Raw genomic sequence first — 18,479 nt, 5'->3', positions numbered from 1 at the left:
TGCTTGTTCTGACTGACCAGGAGTCTAAAACAGAAAAATATTCCATTTACAAAACAGAAAAGAGCAGCACATTGTTATTTAAGTTTGCCAGTGAATGTCTGGAATTTGAGAATTTCAGTCCACTTCTCCCCTATGTGACTACTGTGATGTGCGTGGGTGTGCACTTGATGATATTCCCTTGTTTTTGTCTTCTAGGCTCCGCGGGTGTTGACCGTGATGCTGACCCACTCTGACTGCAGCCTGCTGCCTCTAGTGGGGGACATCGTTGAGGATGTGCTGATGGCTCTGGATCTCAGCTACGACCAGACCGCTGCTCTGTTCTGCTCTGTGCTGCACGCGCTCATGAAGGCACTGGGTGAGATTTCAAAGATTTCAAGTCAGGTCAACTCATTTATCATATATGCTGAGGGTAAAAAAATTAAAGGAAAAAAAAATGTATGTTGCTTATGTGACTATACTATACTATACCTATCTATTGAGAACCTACAAAGCTCTTTTAATACTCTGCAGGACTGTCTAGTAGACCTCAGGCTTGTTCTTAATACAGACAAAACCAAATATATGTTTCTCCAGAGCAAGAACTACAAATTTGAATGATTTTAATGTTTTTACAAAGAATGGATTTTTAATTGAAAGAGTCACAGAGTACAAATATCTCGGCATCTGGTTAGATGATAAACTCACTTTTAATTTCCATATAAAAAATCTTGTTTGTCGACTACGACAAAAAATTGGCTATTTTTATAGGAACAAAACCACCTTCCCTTTATTTAGTAGGAAAAGGATTATTGAGGCAGTTTTTATGTCTGTCCTTGATTACGGTGATGTGGTTTACCGGCATGCATCTCATTCATGTCTTAAACTCCTAGACTCTGTTTTTCACTCTGCTTTAAGGTTCATCACAGGAGATGCTTATGACACCCACCATTGTCTTTTATATGAAAAGGTTGGGTGGTACTCCCTTAAAGAGAGACGTGATGCACATTGGCATGTTTTTATTTACAAAGCCTTGACCGGGAAGCTTCCTCGTTATTTAACAGAAATGTTGCAAATTTCAGATGGGCTTTATCAGACCCGCTCCACTGACATGCTCATGCTTTATGTCCCACAAGCCCGGTCTGAGCTGGGAAAGACAGCTTTTAGCTTCAGTGCCCCCGACTCCTGGAACAACTTACAGCAACAAATTAAACTAAATACCTTCATATCCTTTAATCAATTTAAACAAACTATCTTAAATCTGCCAAACTCTACCTGTAACTGTTTTAATTATGCTATATTGTACTTTCACCCATTTAATTTCATTTTAATTGCTGCCACTCTTCACCACTATGTAAATGTTTCAATTGTTTTTTTGTTTTTTCTTCTCTTCACCTGTTGTTGTGTATTTGATGTATTTGCATTGAATATTGTGTATGCATTGTTGTTTTTCCTTGGAATTTGTTTGAACTCGACACCATTGAAAATGAGGGTCACCCCTCAATTGGTCTCTCGAGGATAAATAAAAGTAAAAATGAAAATGAAAAAATGAAATACCGATAGCACACTATTGCATTAGGTTAAGTTTTGCAAAATGTGACAAATATTACTCCCCACTAAGGCTTCACAATATGTCGAAAAATGTATCATTATTGCAATACCCATATATGAAGTATACAGTCATGGACAAAAGTTTTGGCACCCGTGGAATTCTGTCAGATAATGCACTGCTTCTCCCAGAAAATGTTTGTAAGTACAAATGTTTTGGCATTAATATGTTTATGTCATTTGTTTGCAATGGAAAAAAACAAATAGACAAAAAACCAAGTTGGATATAATGTCTTTGGTAAAAGACATCAATGTGTGTCAGAAAACTAAATGTGGCCTTCAAAGAGAAGAACACAGTCCCTACTAGAGGTGTGAACGTTTACAATAGAAAAAATAGACAAGACAGGCAGACAGATAGACAGAGAGAGGCAGAGAGACCTTTATTTCATAATTTTGCTTTTTGACTTCGAAGTGATCATAACTAGTGATCATCTGTCTTTAGACTGATGCCCGCTGTCGGGGCCGTTGTCGGTTCACGAGCCGACCAGCTGTTTGAGACGGAGATGAAAACGAAAGTGAAGCTGAAGGTGGTGCAGTTAAATAGTTAAATGAATAAATATTGTGACCAAACACAATAATGTGTTGCGTTATCTGCTTTAGTAGCCTACAGTAGCTCACATCACCCACCACTCCTGGAAATAAATGGAGTAATTTTACAAACTTAAAAAATTAATAAATAAATCAATAAAATGGTTTTCGTTTATTGATTTTTCCTAAACAGTTATGATTTACTAACCGGTTACACGTGTACACATGCACACCCCTAGTCCCTTCAGTCGAACATAGTGGAGGGTCAAAGATATTTTGGGGTTGCTTTGCTGCCTCTGGCACAAGACTCCTTGACTGTGTGCATGAAATCATGAAATCGGAGGACTATCAATGAATTTTGGAGCGCAATGTACGGCCCAGTGTCAGAAAGATGGGTCTCCGTCATAGGTCATGGGTCTTCCAGCAGGACAATGACCCAAAGCATACTTCAAAAGCACTCAGAAATGGTTTGAGAGAAAGTGCTGGAGAGTTCTGGCTAGCAATGAGTCCAGATGAATCCCATAGAACACATGTAGGGAGATCTGAAAACAGCTGTTCAGAGAAGGCACCCTTCAAACTTGAGAGACCTGGAGCAGATGGCAAAGGAAGAATGGGCCAAAATTCCAGTGGAGAGGTGTAGAAAACGTTTTGATGGATACAGGAAGCCATTGTTTTCAGTTATTTTTTCTAAAGGTTTTGCAACCAAGTATTAAAGGCCTACTTCACCAGTGGGAATATGACGGTGTATTGAACTCTGAGATCCTATGTAGTTGTCACGGGATCCGATTCGATGATGCCTCCGGAGCATTAACTGTGATGGTTTTATATACGCACTCAGAAACTTTGTTTTCTTCCATCCAAAAAGCATTTATTGTCGAACAAAAGGGTTTCCAAAAATGAGTACAAAAGGTTTCAAAATAACAAATACATTCTAAACTAAACGAAAAGCTTAAATTGCTGGTAAACAAACATTTAACCTCGAGTGGTCAAAATGATATGTAACACTGTACTTCCCCCCTTTTTTGTGAAGCGACCTTGGGTACCTTGAAAGGCGCTATATAAATTCAAATTATTATTATTATTATTAACCACAGTTTCTACTCCAGGTCGTGACTTGGCTGGACTCACCGGCTGCCATTCTACCGTGCAATTAATAGGTGGCACAAAACACGCCCCCTGCCATCTAATCACTCAATTACTCAAAAAAACATTGTCATCAATTAATATTAGGGCTGTCAAGCGATTAAAAAAAATAATCTAATTAATTACAGGCTCTGTGATTAATTAATCTAAATTAATCGCATACTTATATGACACTTTTATACCTGTTTATAAACAGCTGTATAGCCTGCTACAGTTTGTTTCTCTCTCTCTCTCTCTCTCTCTCTCTCTCGCGCGCGCTCGCTCTCCGTCTCTCGTAACTTCTGTCTCCTCCCCTCAGCCAGCTTTATACATGAACTAGCGCCGAATTTTCCAAAAAATTACGGCTTTCCATCTCCCACAACAGACAGCGCTGCACTGCCACCATTTCGTAGCCTACTCATAGGCAAAAATATTGACACACACACACACACACACACACACACACACACGGGGCGGGTGCTAGACAGCTAGCAAACAAAATTGGAGGAAGATTGAGAGATATGGCCTACTACTGTTTTGAACCTAGCCTACATTGTTGCACCCACTAAATAAATAATGCACGGACACTGCGGATAATTAAGTAAGATGTCTTCCTACCTTCATGCATCCCATAAACCGTCCATAGAGCCCTCGAGTCGGCCCCTTTCCCCTGCTTCTCTCTTTACCTTTCTCCCTTTAACCCACGCGCCCGGCCCGGCGAGCTACAGGTGCAGCTCCGCACCACTTTTGCACCGGGTCAAAGGGCATTATAGAAGTGCGATTAATCTGCGTTAATTTTTCTGTGATTAATTAATCGAAATTAACGCGTTAATTTGACAGCCCTAATTAATACACTTATTTAACTAAATAATGGCTGTAACAGTAGTATAACTGTGCAAACATTTTAGAAATCGGTTCATTGTAGCCTGAGAAAAGGCAGAAAGAGTGTTTTATGGTCTCACTGTCTAACCCTACAGTTTGCCCAGTTGTGATGTCACAACTGGGCAAACATTTATACTACATAGGATCTCAGAGTTGTCCGGCACATTTTTTTAGTTTTGTGTAAAATATATACGATTTGGCATTTTTGTATTTTCTTTTTCAGTTGGAAACAAATGTAACAGAAATATTAAGGCCAAAGCAGTTGTTATTGCAATCATTTTCTGGGTGAGACAGTGCATTATCTGACAGAATTCCAGGGGTGCCACCACTGTCCATAACTGTATGTATATAAAAGACTGCATGAACTGTAGTGCATGATACCCTATTCAATGGGCCATACATTCCCGCTCTGCATGTCAATATATTAGACAATCAGATTTAGCCTTCCAGAAAATGGCATGAAGATATTTTGCTAAGGTGATCAATAAATAATAAACAATAAAACCATGTTGTTGGAACATGGAAATAATTCATTTTCTTTTTTTCATTCATTTTTTCAGTTTCTGCATAGGCTACTTACTGTCTGGGGTCTATTTAGGAAGTGAACTCAGGGCAGAAAGACATTAACACTATATATATAAATATGTGTTTATCACGAGGGATATCACAATCGCAACATCAACGATAGAGACCGTAGAAAAAAGAGTGTATCACCATTGTTGCATCACGCACCTGGCCTCACTAATGAAACCTATCCTTGTTGGTTTTCCTTTAGCGAGGTGGTTTCCCTCCAGCGGTGGTAGGACCAGTGACTCTGCCAGACAAGACAAGCACACTGCCACTCCCAAAGAAGGCCTCAACATCCGCCAATACCTGCTGGATCACTGCAATCAGAAGGAGATGGCAGAAGGCATTGGAATAGAGAAGAACGACCAAGCTGAAGACCTTGGTAATACAGTATAGTGTCTTTATGAGGACATGACAGCAAAATGATTTCTCATCCTTATTCAGGTTTCAAGTTCTTGTAGAGGTTACTGTATATTAGATTCTACTTTTTAGTTTGGAAAACTCAGTTGTGTTGACTAGAAAATATAGTGCTTATAACAAATTAAGATCACCTGTTTTGCAAAATGCACTTTTTATTTTAGTTTTCATTAGTTTGGGTCATCGGTGTGAGAACACCCTCTCTTAAGGCTGAATCCCACCAGCTGCCTAGTTCTGCTGCACCGTCTCTCTGCTCCGCTGCTGCTCCAACTGTCCGCTGATATACACACTGCTTCTATTTCTGCTGGATGCCTGAGCTCACCGCATCAATTTAGCACAGAACACATCGAGATAGACAGGAACACAGACGCCGACAAAACGATAAAATATCCGGTTAATTTTCGGAATAAGACACTCCGTGTTCACTATAGGTTACAATCTCAAAACAGAGACACATACAAGCATGTCCACTGTTCTTTTCACTCGTTAGTTGCGATTCCAGCTGTCCGGCGGCGCTGGCCGTGCCCGCTTTAAAAACAGCGCTGGTGTATGTTGACGGACGTGGCCGCACGGAGCAAAACCATAAGACAATGCACGCGCAGCCAGTGGGATTCCGGGTTTATTCTCCACATCCACCTTTCTGAAAACCTGTGTTCGAAAACCCCAGTCAGATTTGTCTCCCCTTATGACGTCATAAGGGAAAATAATTTTGCCTGGCCTTTTTGAACACAGGTTTTCAGAAAGGTGGACGCCCCCTCATTACCAACCTAACTTAACACTACCTCCACCTGTGATAAGAACACCTAACTGGCAGCTAGATTCAAATCCCGCAGTTAGACTCAGGGCCAAATAGACAGAGGCTGAACAGAGGAGATTCAGCAATGGCGCTGTGAGAAATATAAAGGGTTTTTGTGGACACTACACCATGAAAACAGTTTCCAGCAGAAACCCAAATTACCATTTCTAACCTGAAAATGAGCATAGTGTGACCTGTAAGTGCGGAATAGACAAGCTAACAGAAAAAAGGGCGATTGACAAGTGGATCAATCATTTATCATCCATCCATTGGACCCTCACTGTCTCTCCAGATGTCCCTCCTCCCTCTGAATGTGAAGACCTGGATGATCTTGATCCTGATGTGAAAGCAGAGCTGTCCTCTCACCTCAGCATCACTAAAGATGTAATGGAGCGCTGCATTCATCTGCTGTCCGACCCCAGTCTCAGGGTCCGACTTAAGGTAATAATACATGTATTTATAAAGCGCTTTTCAAGTGTCTGTAGTGTGAAGAACTTTGATAATAATACTCTGGGGGCCATTTGTGAAAGAATCAGAAAGGGGAATGTTTTCAAAACACTGTATTTCATGAAATGAATCACACATATAGGAACTTGATCTGAACCTCCGCAGTTGCAGTAATATTTTTTTATTAAGGGCTCCGATCGTACACAACAAAATATGCAAACAATTAAATCCTCCTTTTACCTACAATGGCTCATTAAGGCCATTGTAGGTAATACAAATAAAAAGAATATTGAAGCCGGGAAAGGGTGGTAATATTCTAAGAAGATAAAAATCTACATTTTGAAGTTGTAAAATTGCCAGGAAAATCTTGACAAAACAAATGTGAAAGAAGGAACCACATTGCTTGAATAACGTAGAAAGCGCTACTCTGCCAGGCCAAGACACTTATTTATAAACTTCAATATGTAATAGAACATAATCTCAAATTTAATTCTGATATGAAAGTTGGAACCATGATCATCACGTTATTATCACAGAAACATGAGCGCTGACAGTGAGAGAACATTTCCGGTTTCATCGTTGTTTCTACTGTTCTCGTATCGCTTTACTTTGATATATATTTTTAATATTTCTATTTGAGGTATTTGGTCCCAACTGGGAATAAAAGTGATTTAGCAGAGGCAGATATACGAAGTCCATTCCATTTTGTCAAATAGTAAAGACCTGCCGCTGGCACATTAGATTTGCTGCGCCTGTTGGTCTGGGCACGATCCATTGAAGCTCATTAAATAAAAATAAAGAGGATTTTTCACCATTGTCTAGGAAGCCTTTTGAAATGCATGGGTCCTGCAGACAGTTATTGGGTTTGTCTCCACACCATGATTGGTTTATATTTGTTGTGACAAGTCTCCTAGCAACACCATATCATCATGAAGATCCAATAGGGCATTATAATATTTAAAGAATGCATATCTCATATCAGCTGAAATACTTATAATGTTGTTGCATATTCACAACACACACACGTATGCTTACATTAGTGTGGGTGCCATTCATATCTGAACCAAATTCCATAGCAATCCATACAAATACTGATTGAGTTATTTCACTATGGACAAAGTGGCGACTCCTCGACTGACATAATCATCCCTACAGCCCCCTCACCAGTGAGGCTAATAGTTCAGATGTATCAACCGTGTACCAATACGTTTACAATGAGAATTTACACAGAAAGGAAACACCCCTGTAGATTTCTGCTCAAACGGGAAAATTAAACCTGTTGAAAAGCTATTTCTTAAAACACTGTTACATAGGAGCATGTCATCTTAAATAAGGGGTACAGAGACTAGATTGCATCACCCAAATCTACCTGTACACGTGTATGTGTTGTTGTTAACCTAATGTGTGCAATAGATACACAATATATGAATGTGTCTCTGTCCTTAGGTCTTAGAAGTGCTGGAGCTGTGTGTGTGTGTACTGAGTGAACAGGAGAATGAGTTGCTGCCGATGGCCCACCGCTGCTGGCCCGCCCTCGCACAGAGACTCACAGCTGACGACCCTTTGGCGGTCCTCAAAGCCTTTAGGGTACGTATTTCATTTACTTATTCGTATCAAAAAGAGAAAATTGTTCATTTAATATGTTGGTTGATCATTTAAAATCATCTGCAGCTTGATATTGTGAAAATGAACCCAGAAAGTCTATAACATTATTGTTTAATATAATGTTTTAATGTTTGTGATGTATTTATATATTACAAGGATCAAATGACTGTGTGTCATTCTGTTCTACTTTTTTTGACTCAATTCAAATAACTTTTTCATCAGTTTTGCAAGCATGTAATATATTGAATCAATCACAGGTTGTGATTTTAGGAACGTGTCATTACATATGACGTATTATTTCATTGTTTGTAATTGTGTGAAACATTTAAAAAGAACATTTTAAAATAACTAAAAATAGTTTAACAGTTTTATTTATAATTTTTTCTAGTAGTGTCTGGATTCTACTCCCTTGAGCTGGCTGTTCAAACTATTTCAGAGAATGGAAATGACCTATGTCATTCCTTGATGAATGAAGATCACACTTGTTCACGTTTCACAACATACAGATGTTAACCTATCTGTCACTGTTAATCAGTCTACTTGTCAACCTGTCTTTAGTTTGACTATTTTTCCTTTTTATTCATATTTACCCTGATTAATTGAAAAACATCTGACACAATAAGTCTGGCAGCGTTGTTTACGTCCAGGTTTTGCGAATACTATGTTTCCCCTAGAGCAGGGGGTGGGCAAATCATTCTGCCAAGGGGCCACATGAGAGTGATAGGCTGGACCATTTCTGCTTAGTATTAATTTAATTTCTTAATGAAAAGCAGTAAGTTGTCTGGTTTTGATCAGGTGCGACTGGTCAGAGTATATGTTATGATTAGGCAATAAAAAAAGTGGAGCAGACATAGTCCAAAATGCCAACATTATAACACTTTTTATTCAACATTCACAAAAGCAATTGAACAAAATGTGCATGTTTTTACCATTTTTCAAAGACCAGCATTGAATTGACTTCATACAAAGTACTACTACTATTTTGTTTGTAGTATACCTCATTCAATGTTTTTTGTTAGGCAATGAAAAAGTCAAGCAGATACAGAACAAAATGCCAACATTATGTCAATAAATCACTCTAAACAACATTCATTTTTTGAACAAAATGTGAATGTTTTTGCCATTTTTCAAAGACCAACATTAAATTAGCTTTGCGTGTGTGTGTCTGTGCCAGGTGCTGTGTACACTGGGTGAAACGTGTGGGGACTTCCTGAGCAGGAGGGTGTCTAAAGAGGTTCTCCCTAAGCTGAGCTCCTCTCTGGCCCGGCAGGCAGTGGTCAGCTCCAGGGCGGGACCCGTCTACACACACACACTGGCCTACAAACTGCAGCTGGCTGTACTGCAGGGGCTGGGCTCACTGTGCCAAAGGCTGGACCTGGGTAAGAGAAGAGAGGGGCACATACATTTATATTTATGTATTTATATAGCACCTTTCTTAACACTGTTACAAAGTGCTTATCAAGTAAAAAATAAAGCAGAACCTATTTCCAGTAAGAGGAAAGGCACACAGACATAAACACAGAACCATTAGAACAGGGGAGTCAAACATACGGCCCGCGGGCCAGATCCGGATGAAGTAAGTCTCTAGCCCATTCCTGTGAGGAGTTATGATTTTTTAAAGAAATAACCAAAATGCTCACTCCAGCCGCTAGGTGGCAGCCAAAAAAACAAGGAAGGAATTCCACACTTGTCTAGCAGAGGGCACTGACATAACAAGAGCCCAGGACATAAACACCTGTACATCTGTATTAAACAGCAGAGACAGAACAGGAAAGTCTGATGAATGTATGAATGATGGCCCAGCCCCAGGCACATTTCAATAATTTTACAGAAGTGCCACACTTTGACTTATGGAGATTTGTATTTAGTTATTTTCAAGGGGAAAACACATTGTATTTATTATTTCAACTATTAAGTTATTTTGAAAAATGCATGCTAGTGTAGGCTTTTTCTAAATCTTCAGTGCTGCTTTATTTTATGTTTAAATTTGGAAATACATAATTCAAAACGACCAATAACCTTGGAGCAAAATACCCCCAAAATGTTTGCTGCGGCGCACCTCCTATTCCCCTGGGCAGCATCAACCTTAACTAAGATCATTCCCCGGGGGAACACTGAATCCCTTGTGATCCTTGATAACGTAGACTACAAATGTTGGCTGAATGATAAAGCATATTACTGAAAAACAAAGCTTAAGATTTGGAGTTGACGTAAAGTACGTTACTTTGCCATTATTTTACTGGTCCGGCCCACTTGAGATCAGAGGGGCTGTATGTGGCCCCCGGACCAAAATGAGTTTGACACACCTGCATTAGAATATCATAAGACAGAACCGAAATAAAATACTGTAGGTATAAAAACAGAATAAATAAATGACTATGAAATAAGTTTAGAGACAACATAGGTAAATACAGAGTAGATACAGTATGTCAAAGCTCAGTGGGCTTAACTGTTGTTTGCCAAGAAATAGAAGTCTCCCTAAAGTCCCATATATAGTTTATACATTTATTTTCAATTGTAGCCTTGTGCAATGAAAAATACATACATACATAAAAACACCCACCCACACATACACAAACGCATACACACAGTCACACACACATCTTGCATTCCAAATCGCATACTCTTTCTCTTTTCTATTCTACATACTAAATCTGACCATAAAAATAATCTAGTTGGGATGCAGTAGACATACAATTGGGACATACTTTTACCTTTTTATTTCATCATAACATTGCACCTTGAACTTGCCTCTTGCTTTTGTATCCGTCACATCCCCGGTTGTTTTCATATGGAGGCTCCGTCGATGTGGCGTCACCTCCGTCACTTCACTAGATTGTGGGTCAGAATCGCCCAAATAGCATGCTGTTTTCAAGACTTTAAATCACGGCCGATGGTAGTAGACATTCAGGTATTTTTTCAAGGATATGTAATCGGGCCACAAGAATTGGGACATCCTAAATCTTTTTTCTACCATACTAAATAGCAGAAAGTATGGGGATTGGAAAGCAGGGACAGTTTACAGTTTTTTTTCGATTTTGAAAACAGGGCCTGATTTCTCAAAACACTACACACAATTAGCCACCAAACACCAAAACACCTCAGACCCTTTGCAAAATGAAACACTCTTTTCAAAACTATACACTATTTTATAAAAAACATATTTTGTCACCATATGAAACGCACACACTTCATATTACTTAATTCTGTCTGAACCAGTTACACACTGCTGTTGCTAACACTTTTAGTAATTCTACTTCTCAGTGATTTGAGTAATGTATAAAAAGTACATTTCTCTCCATACACCCAAATCAGTCAACATGGAAAATCACAACAAAACATGTCTGCAGTAGTCTGCATAACACTGTTATCCCAGCAAACAACAACACACATACAATACTGTATCCAGTACAGGTTACAAATGACAGATAATACTGTAAATAAATTTAAAAAATCTGATAAAGGAAATACAGTATAGAAAATACTAGACATTATCTCTTCGCCTAGCTGGATCTGTCCAAAGAATTTCATCCACATCCTTCCACCACCATGCAAAGAAAAACTGGATAAGGAGAGTATGGTGGAAGGTATAGAACTGTGAACTGTGGATGGTGTTGAAACCAGTTCTGGACCAGAGCAGCATGGTGGAATGACACATTGTCCCAAATGACAATGTAGTGCGTCTGGTGCACCTGCTGTGACTATGTTGTGCAATCAGTCTAAAAATATGTGAGGTGTGTTGTAAGGGCTAATATTGGCATGACGGAGGAGGACCCCATCTCCTATGTGGATTCCCCCTCTCACCCTCACTCTCACTGTTATTCTGACTCCTTCCATTTTGGTTACTGTAAAGGCAGGTGAACTTACCTGCTGCATTTTTATAGTGCTTGAACCTGATTGGAGTGTCTACAATAAAGCAATCATGTGTTTGCACATTTGGGTGCTGTGTTTACTGACTGGCTCATGTGTTTGGTAGTTTGACAGTCAGTGCTTTGGAATTGCAATGAGGTGACATCATGATATACTTCTGTGTCTAATGTATTTAAGTTTTTCCCTTGCAAAAGAGTCTTCGGTCTCGATGGGATATACCTGTATAAATAAAGGTATTAAGAAGAAGAAAGTGTGTTTAGTGTTTTACAAATCACTGTGTGTATTGTTTTGTTAAAATTGTGAGGCTGACTTTGTGCTTATAGTGGTGCACATATGGGCCAATGGTTGCTTCTTGAGTTTAAGGTTTTGATAATTGTGTAATACTTTTGATTTTAGTGTTTGCGCGATTGTAAACAACTGTAACGGGACCTCAGAGAACACAGTGACATATTATTTTACCACCAGATGGCAGTCTTGTGCAACAGTTAAAACCAGCATAGCAGGAGTGAGTGTATCTCAATTCTCCTGTTCCATTTTCTTTCTGAAAATGTGAAGACATGGTCCAATGTTGCATCTTGAAAATGAAAACCTGAGATGCAAGACAAGTGTGTGTGTGTGTGTGTGTGTGTGTGTGTGTGTGTGTGTGTGTGTGTGTGTGTGTGTGTGTGTGTGTGTGTGTGTGTGTGTGTGTGTGTGTGTGTGTGTGTGTGTGTGTGTGTGTGTGTACATATGTGGAGCAGTGGTGTCAACACCCTTTCAGATTTTTCATTCAGTTTTTAAATCAGTATTGTTTATTAACCTTTCAGTCCTTATAACACAGCCCACACCCCAGCAAATCTCATGCATTTTAGTGTGCACCAATTGTATTTGCCATTTCTCCCCTTATACTCCTGAATAAAAAGAGCTTAAGGCTTTAGCGGTGCGTGAAGTCAACATGTTTTATAAGATGACTTTGAACGTACTGACCATAGCCAACAGGATACTTCTGAATCCTTAGTTGTTGAGCTCATTATAACTGCTGCACGCTAACTGTTCTCCCTCAAGCTCCAAATCACCACCATCCGGCAACAAACACTTTTAAGTATTCACAGCAATCAGCAAGTCAATAAGCTGCAGAGAAGGAGAGCAAGTTTACTGAAAGTTTTTTTTTAAAGTTAGGGTAAACCCTTGGAATAGCTTCAGTATCATAACTGGAAAATGTAGGGGAGAACGGGGTAATTTGTCACATGGGTTGGATGTCACATTCGTTATATCTCGCCACCAGAGCGCGCTAGCTCTGAAATGTTGATATAAAAAAGGTCCAGAATTGGGATCAGAGGTCACATACATAGACTTCCTTGGAGTTAGACTACTGCATTTCAGGTGAGAGGATGTTTTGTGTTTTTCATGTCAAATTCAAAATATTTTGCTTCTCAGTATTTTTCTTCTAGGCTTTTACACAATGGGTTTATAACAAAACACTTGTTACCCTCAGAAAGTGTGAAGGGTAAACTATAGTTTAGATTGTGGTTAGCAAGCTAATTAGTTGTCAGATGGTTGTTGGCCTTGATGCTAGCAAGAAATTCAAGTTGGGGTTGGTCGTCAAATTTTTTGGGGGGTTGGTTGTCACATGTTATCTCAAGGCTGCAGCCAGAAAAGGAACCCAATAACGAAATAAATTGTCAAGCTGTATCCTCACTGACACCCCAGAGAAGGAAAGAATAGAGCAGGAAAAGGCAGCTAGCAAGCAAAAGAAAAAAGGGCAACAAAATCAAAACAACCCAGTGCATCCCAAACTAGACCAGCTGCCAAGGCTACAGAACGTTATGTAGGCCTATTTGTCAACTTGACAATGCAATTAAACATTCAAATTTGGTTCTGCCTCCATGCCTTCTTTTTAAGATTTTTCCCATTAAGATAACATTGTGACAAACAACCCCATAGTGTGTGACAACCGACCCCTTGATGGGGTTGGTTGTCACAATGTGTCAGAGTGTCTTTGATGGTAAATTACTTCTTCATTACAATTAGTTGGAAAAAAAGAGAGACACACATTTCTAGCCAACACCTTAAGCTTCAATTTAATGTAGGAATGGCTATTGACAGATGTTTTGGTGATGAGCAATTCTCACTAGAGTAAAAAGTGTGCCTACTTACCCCGTTCTCCCCTATATGAAAAGAAAAACTGGCTTTGGTCAGTGACGTTGATGTTATTATGAGCTGCTTGTCTCATTTTGTATCAAAAATGATGTTTATTAAGCAGAGACATGCCTTTCAGAGTATACTGGCTTGAGAGGAACGTTTTTCCCTCCTAACTACTTAATGAAAATAACATGCTACTCACCCTGTAAGAAGTGGTGGTTGCAATCAGTGGCACATACATCACAAGGGAAAATGGTATCTTTATTCATTCATTAAGTGGTACTCATAATCACTTCTACTTCCCAAGGACAGTGCTTATAAAAGAACTGGTTGGTGGGTTAGAGCTGTAATGAATCACTACAATACTCTGATTAATAGGGCTCATAATTCATAGTCAAAAAAATCTGATGTTATCACTTTAAAGGGTGGCACAGACATCAAGCTTCTGTCCAGCACTGTGGAGACATAATATTTGAACTTAAATCCACAAAATCCTTAACGATATAATTTAGGGAGTTAGTTGCATCTGAAAAGAGTTAGGTATATTCATCAATTCAAATTAACGATATTGTTGTTGGATAAACTTTACAGAAATGTAGTTTAGATGAGGAGGGCTTTGCTCTGGTTCTTATGACACAATAAGTCTTTTGAACCAATAACGGCAGTTCTCTGCCTGAATGTTCTATAACAACAATGATTGTTGCCATGGAGACCTTTTGATATGGCCACGCCCATACAGTCCTGTCAAACAGTCTAGACAGTAAAAAAGCTGGTTTGATAATATTTAGCAACAACTTTTTTCAATCAGATCATTTGTGAATGCTTATTGAGACACCCAACTTTGATATCGTACTGTATATAGATGTTTTACTATTTCAGATCAAGTTTCCACAGGCTTTAAGTAGTTGCATCTCCAGTGTGGTTAGCTGCACAGTGGGGTAGAACTGTAGAACTGATCAAACCATGTATCACAGAGGTATCAGGGCTATCTGCCACACCAACAGCTCTCTGCATTGCTCTCCTAACCCTTAAACTGGTTGTAGTAGATGATTAAACCCTGACACATACTGCAGAGCTGTGCGTCAAAGCAACCAGTGATGTTGGATTGTGTTTGTGTGACATGCTTGTGAGGGTCTAGTTGAGGGTGTGGCCTTTGGATTGACAGTGGGTGTATACAGGGCTGAGAATGAGCTGGCAGTTTGTTTGTAACCTTTATTTAACCTCGAAAGATCAATTGAGGGGTGACCCTCTTTTACAATGACGTCGAGTACAGATACACAATATACAATGAGAATACATAACACGTTTACACACACACACACACACACACACACACACAGACAACAACAATTTAAAACATTCAGATCAATTGAATGAAATAAATAATAGCCTAATTAAAACAGTTACAAGTGTGGGGGGGTTGATTCAAAATAATACTTTTAAATTGGTTAACAGATATGAGTGTATTTATTTTAATTGTATGTTGTAGGCTGTTCCAGGAGTCAGGGGCACTATAGCTAAAAGCGGTTTTACCAAGCTCAGACCGGGCATAGGGGACATATAACATGATCATGTCAGTTGAGCGGGTTTGATAAAGCCTATCTGAAATAAGCAGCATTTCTGTCAGATAGAGTGGTAGCTTTCCAGTCAGAGCTTTATATATAAAAATATGCCAATGTGCATCACGTCTCTCCTTAAGGGAGGACCACCCAACCTTTTCATATAAAACACAATGGTGTGTATCATAAGCATCTCCTGTAATGAATCTCAAAGCAGAGTGAAATACAGAGTCAAGGAGTTTAAGGCATGAACGAGATGCATGCCGATAAACCACATCACCGTAATCAAGGACAGACATAAAAACTGCCTCAATAATCCTTTTCCTACTAAACAACGGGAAGGTAGCTTTATTCCTATAAAAATATCCAATCTTTTGTCGCAGACGACAGACAAGATTTTTTATGTGAAATGTAAAAGAGAGTTTTTCATCTAGCCAGATACCAAGGTACTTATATTCAGAGACTTTTTCGATCAAAGAACCGTTTACAGCATAGATGCATGCACTATTGTCTAAATCTCTTTTAGTCTGGTTAAGGACAAGTTTAAGTGAAATAAGAGCATTCTGAAGAGCATTAAAGGACAGTTGCAGGTTCTCAATAGCTGACTTTGCAGAGTCAGCAACACAATACAAGATGGTGTCATCAGCATATAAATGGATTTGACAACCACTGACAAGAGACACAATATCATTGATGTAGATGGTGAATAGTACCGGACCTAAAATTGAACCTTGTGGAACACCTTTGGTTATGGGTAAGAAACCAGATTGGATATTACCTAGCTTCACACATTGAGATCGGTCAGAAAGGTAATTACTGAACCAGCTACACGCATTTTCACTAATACCAATGTTAGCCAATTTATCTAATAGTAAAGAATGGTCTACTGTATCAAAGGCTTTACTGAGATCAATAAAGAGGGCAGCACAGTGATTACTATTATCTAAGGCAGAGACAATATTGTTAGTAACCAGAGTGATGGCAGAGATAGTGCTATGGTTAGTTCTAAAACCAGATTGGTGAACAGATAAAATAGTGTGACTTGAGAGAAATGTTTTCAATTGGTAATTAATAAGGGATTCCAGCGTTTTTGACAGACATGACAGTCTGGATATTGGCCTATAGTTATTAGGGTCAGTTTTTTCTCCCGCTTTATACAAAGGAAGGACACAAGCTGATTTCCAGATCCTTGGAATAACGCAGGAAGATATAGAAAGGTTAAAAATGTGGGTAATACACTCTGCAATTACAGGGGCTGAGAGTTGGAGAAAGAATGGGTCTAGGTTGTCTTCTCCAGTGGATTTCTTGGGGTCAATGCTTAAGAGAGCATCAAGAACCATAATGGAGGACACAGGAATAATAGAAAACTGAGGAACATCATTGGTGGTAGGCATATGAACCTGTTCAAGGGGTAGCTGGTTGTCTGCTAGAGAAGATCTAGAGTTGTCCTCTTTGAAGATATGGCCAGCAACATTAAAATGTCTATTAAAACCAGCGCAGATCTCGGTTTGATCGGTAATAAAACTATCATCAAATTTAACCTGAATTGGAATAGAAGCTGATGTAGCAGAGCTATTTTTGTTGGTTTTAACCACCTTCCAGAATTTTGCTGGGTTAGAATAGGTGTCTGTGATCAATTTTAAATAGTAGTCAGATACATTCTTCCTCACTAAGGATGTACATTTATTTCTTAAGGCTCTGAATGCAGTCCAATGTGAGGCGTTATTAGTACGTCTAGCAAGAGACCAGGCTTTGTTTCTAGTTCGGAGAAGAGATGTAAGTTCTGGACTAACCCAAGGACTGGATCTATCCTTAACTCTATACTTCTTAAAGGGGGCATGTGTATTTAAAATAGATAGAAAGGTGGAAATGAAAAAGTCTAAAGCTAGTTCGACATCAGGAATAGCCAGGGTGTTGTGAATATCACTATTATAAAGGTCATGAAGAAAGGCTTGCTTATTAAAAATGTTTAGGTTTCTCTTAATTAAAACCCTGGCTGAGGATTTTTTTATATGTGTATCACGGACACATACAATGGGACAATGGTCACTTATACCTAATTCAAGTACTCCAGATAAAGATATTTTATCACTCTTATTAGAGAAGATTAGGTCTATAAGTGTTGATCTTGAGGGTTCTCTCATGTTTGGCCTGGTTGGATTTGTGATTAACTGTGACAAATTTAGGTTAGAAGATATTTCCTTTAAATGATCAGAGGCATTTGTCAACCAATCCAGATTAAAATCACCCATAACTAAAACTTCAGAATTAGAATAGTGGGAAAGTAGGTCAGCCAAACGATCAATAGACCCAGCGTCAGCTGATGGAGGTCTATATACTCCAACAACAATGAGAGAATTACTAAAACCACAATCAATTTTGAGAGCCAGAAATTCAAAACATTTGGGTATAGAGATTGAGAGTAAAACAGAAACAGAAAGACAGGACTTAACATAAATGGCCACACCACCACCTCTTTGAGGCCTGTCCGATCTAAAAATGTTGAAGTTAGGCAAGGCCACATCACTGTCATTTTGATGTTTTTTTAACCATGACTCAGTAATGATCAAAATATCGGGATCAGTTTGCAGGGCTAATATTTTCAAGTGATCCAATTTCTCAGATTGGAGTATACTCCTAATATTCCAATGAATCAGCTTCAATCCTTTTCTGCATCGAAGAGAAGAGTAGTTGACACAAGATGTTGATTCTATGGACATAGGGTCAAGCAGTACAGCATTATGCCTATCAGTAACTCTAATAGGAATATGGAGGCGAATAGGGGCAGAAATTAACATAGGGAAATGGGTCAGGGGATGAGCTATGGGTAATATAGCCACAGGAGAACAAGGTGGAGTAAGGGGGCCGAGTGCAGGGACAGCGCCCATACTAGAGATGACAGCAGGACCCGCACTGTCTAAGACAGTGTTGTGACAGGAAGACAACATGAGCAGGGCAGGGTCAGGGTCATTCTGGGGAAA

The 18,479-nt window shown here is 39.2% G+C and overlaps 1 protein-coding gene across 1 annotated transcript in view; it reads left to right on the top strand.

Moving 5' to 3' along the window:
- The window catches only part of tti1 (TELO2 interacting protein 1), a 41,480-nt gene that overhangs the window by 11,799 nt on the left and 11,202 nt on the right, over nt 1-18,479 (top strand). The window contains exons 8-12 of the mRNA XM_080030520.1: nt 196-355; nt 4,892-5,065; nt 6,189-6,337; nt 7,790-7,930; nt 9,123-9,327. Of these exons, the coding sequence (XP_079886646.1) occupies nt 196-355; nt 4,892-5,065; nt 6,189-6,337; nt 7,790-7,930; nt 9,123-9,327 (829 nt within the window). The remainder of the gene's footprint in view (nt 1-195; nt 356-4,891; nt 5,066-6,188; nt 6,338-7,789; nt 7,931-9,122; nt 9,328-18,479) is intronic.

This window comes from Ammodytes marinus (assembly GCF_949987685.1).
Source record: "Ammodytes marinus genome assembly, chromosome: 7".
Taxonomy (NCBI): domain Eukaryota; kingdom Metazoa; phylum Chordata; class Actinopteri; order Uranoscopiformes; family Ammodytidae; genus Ammodytes; species Ammodytes marinus.
The sequence above is the reverse complement of the archived record's forward strand: the minus strand, read 5'-3'. Positions and strand labels throughout refer to the sequence as shown.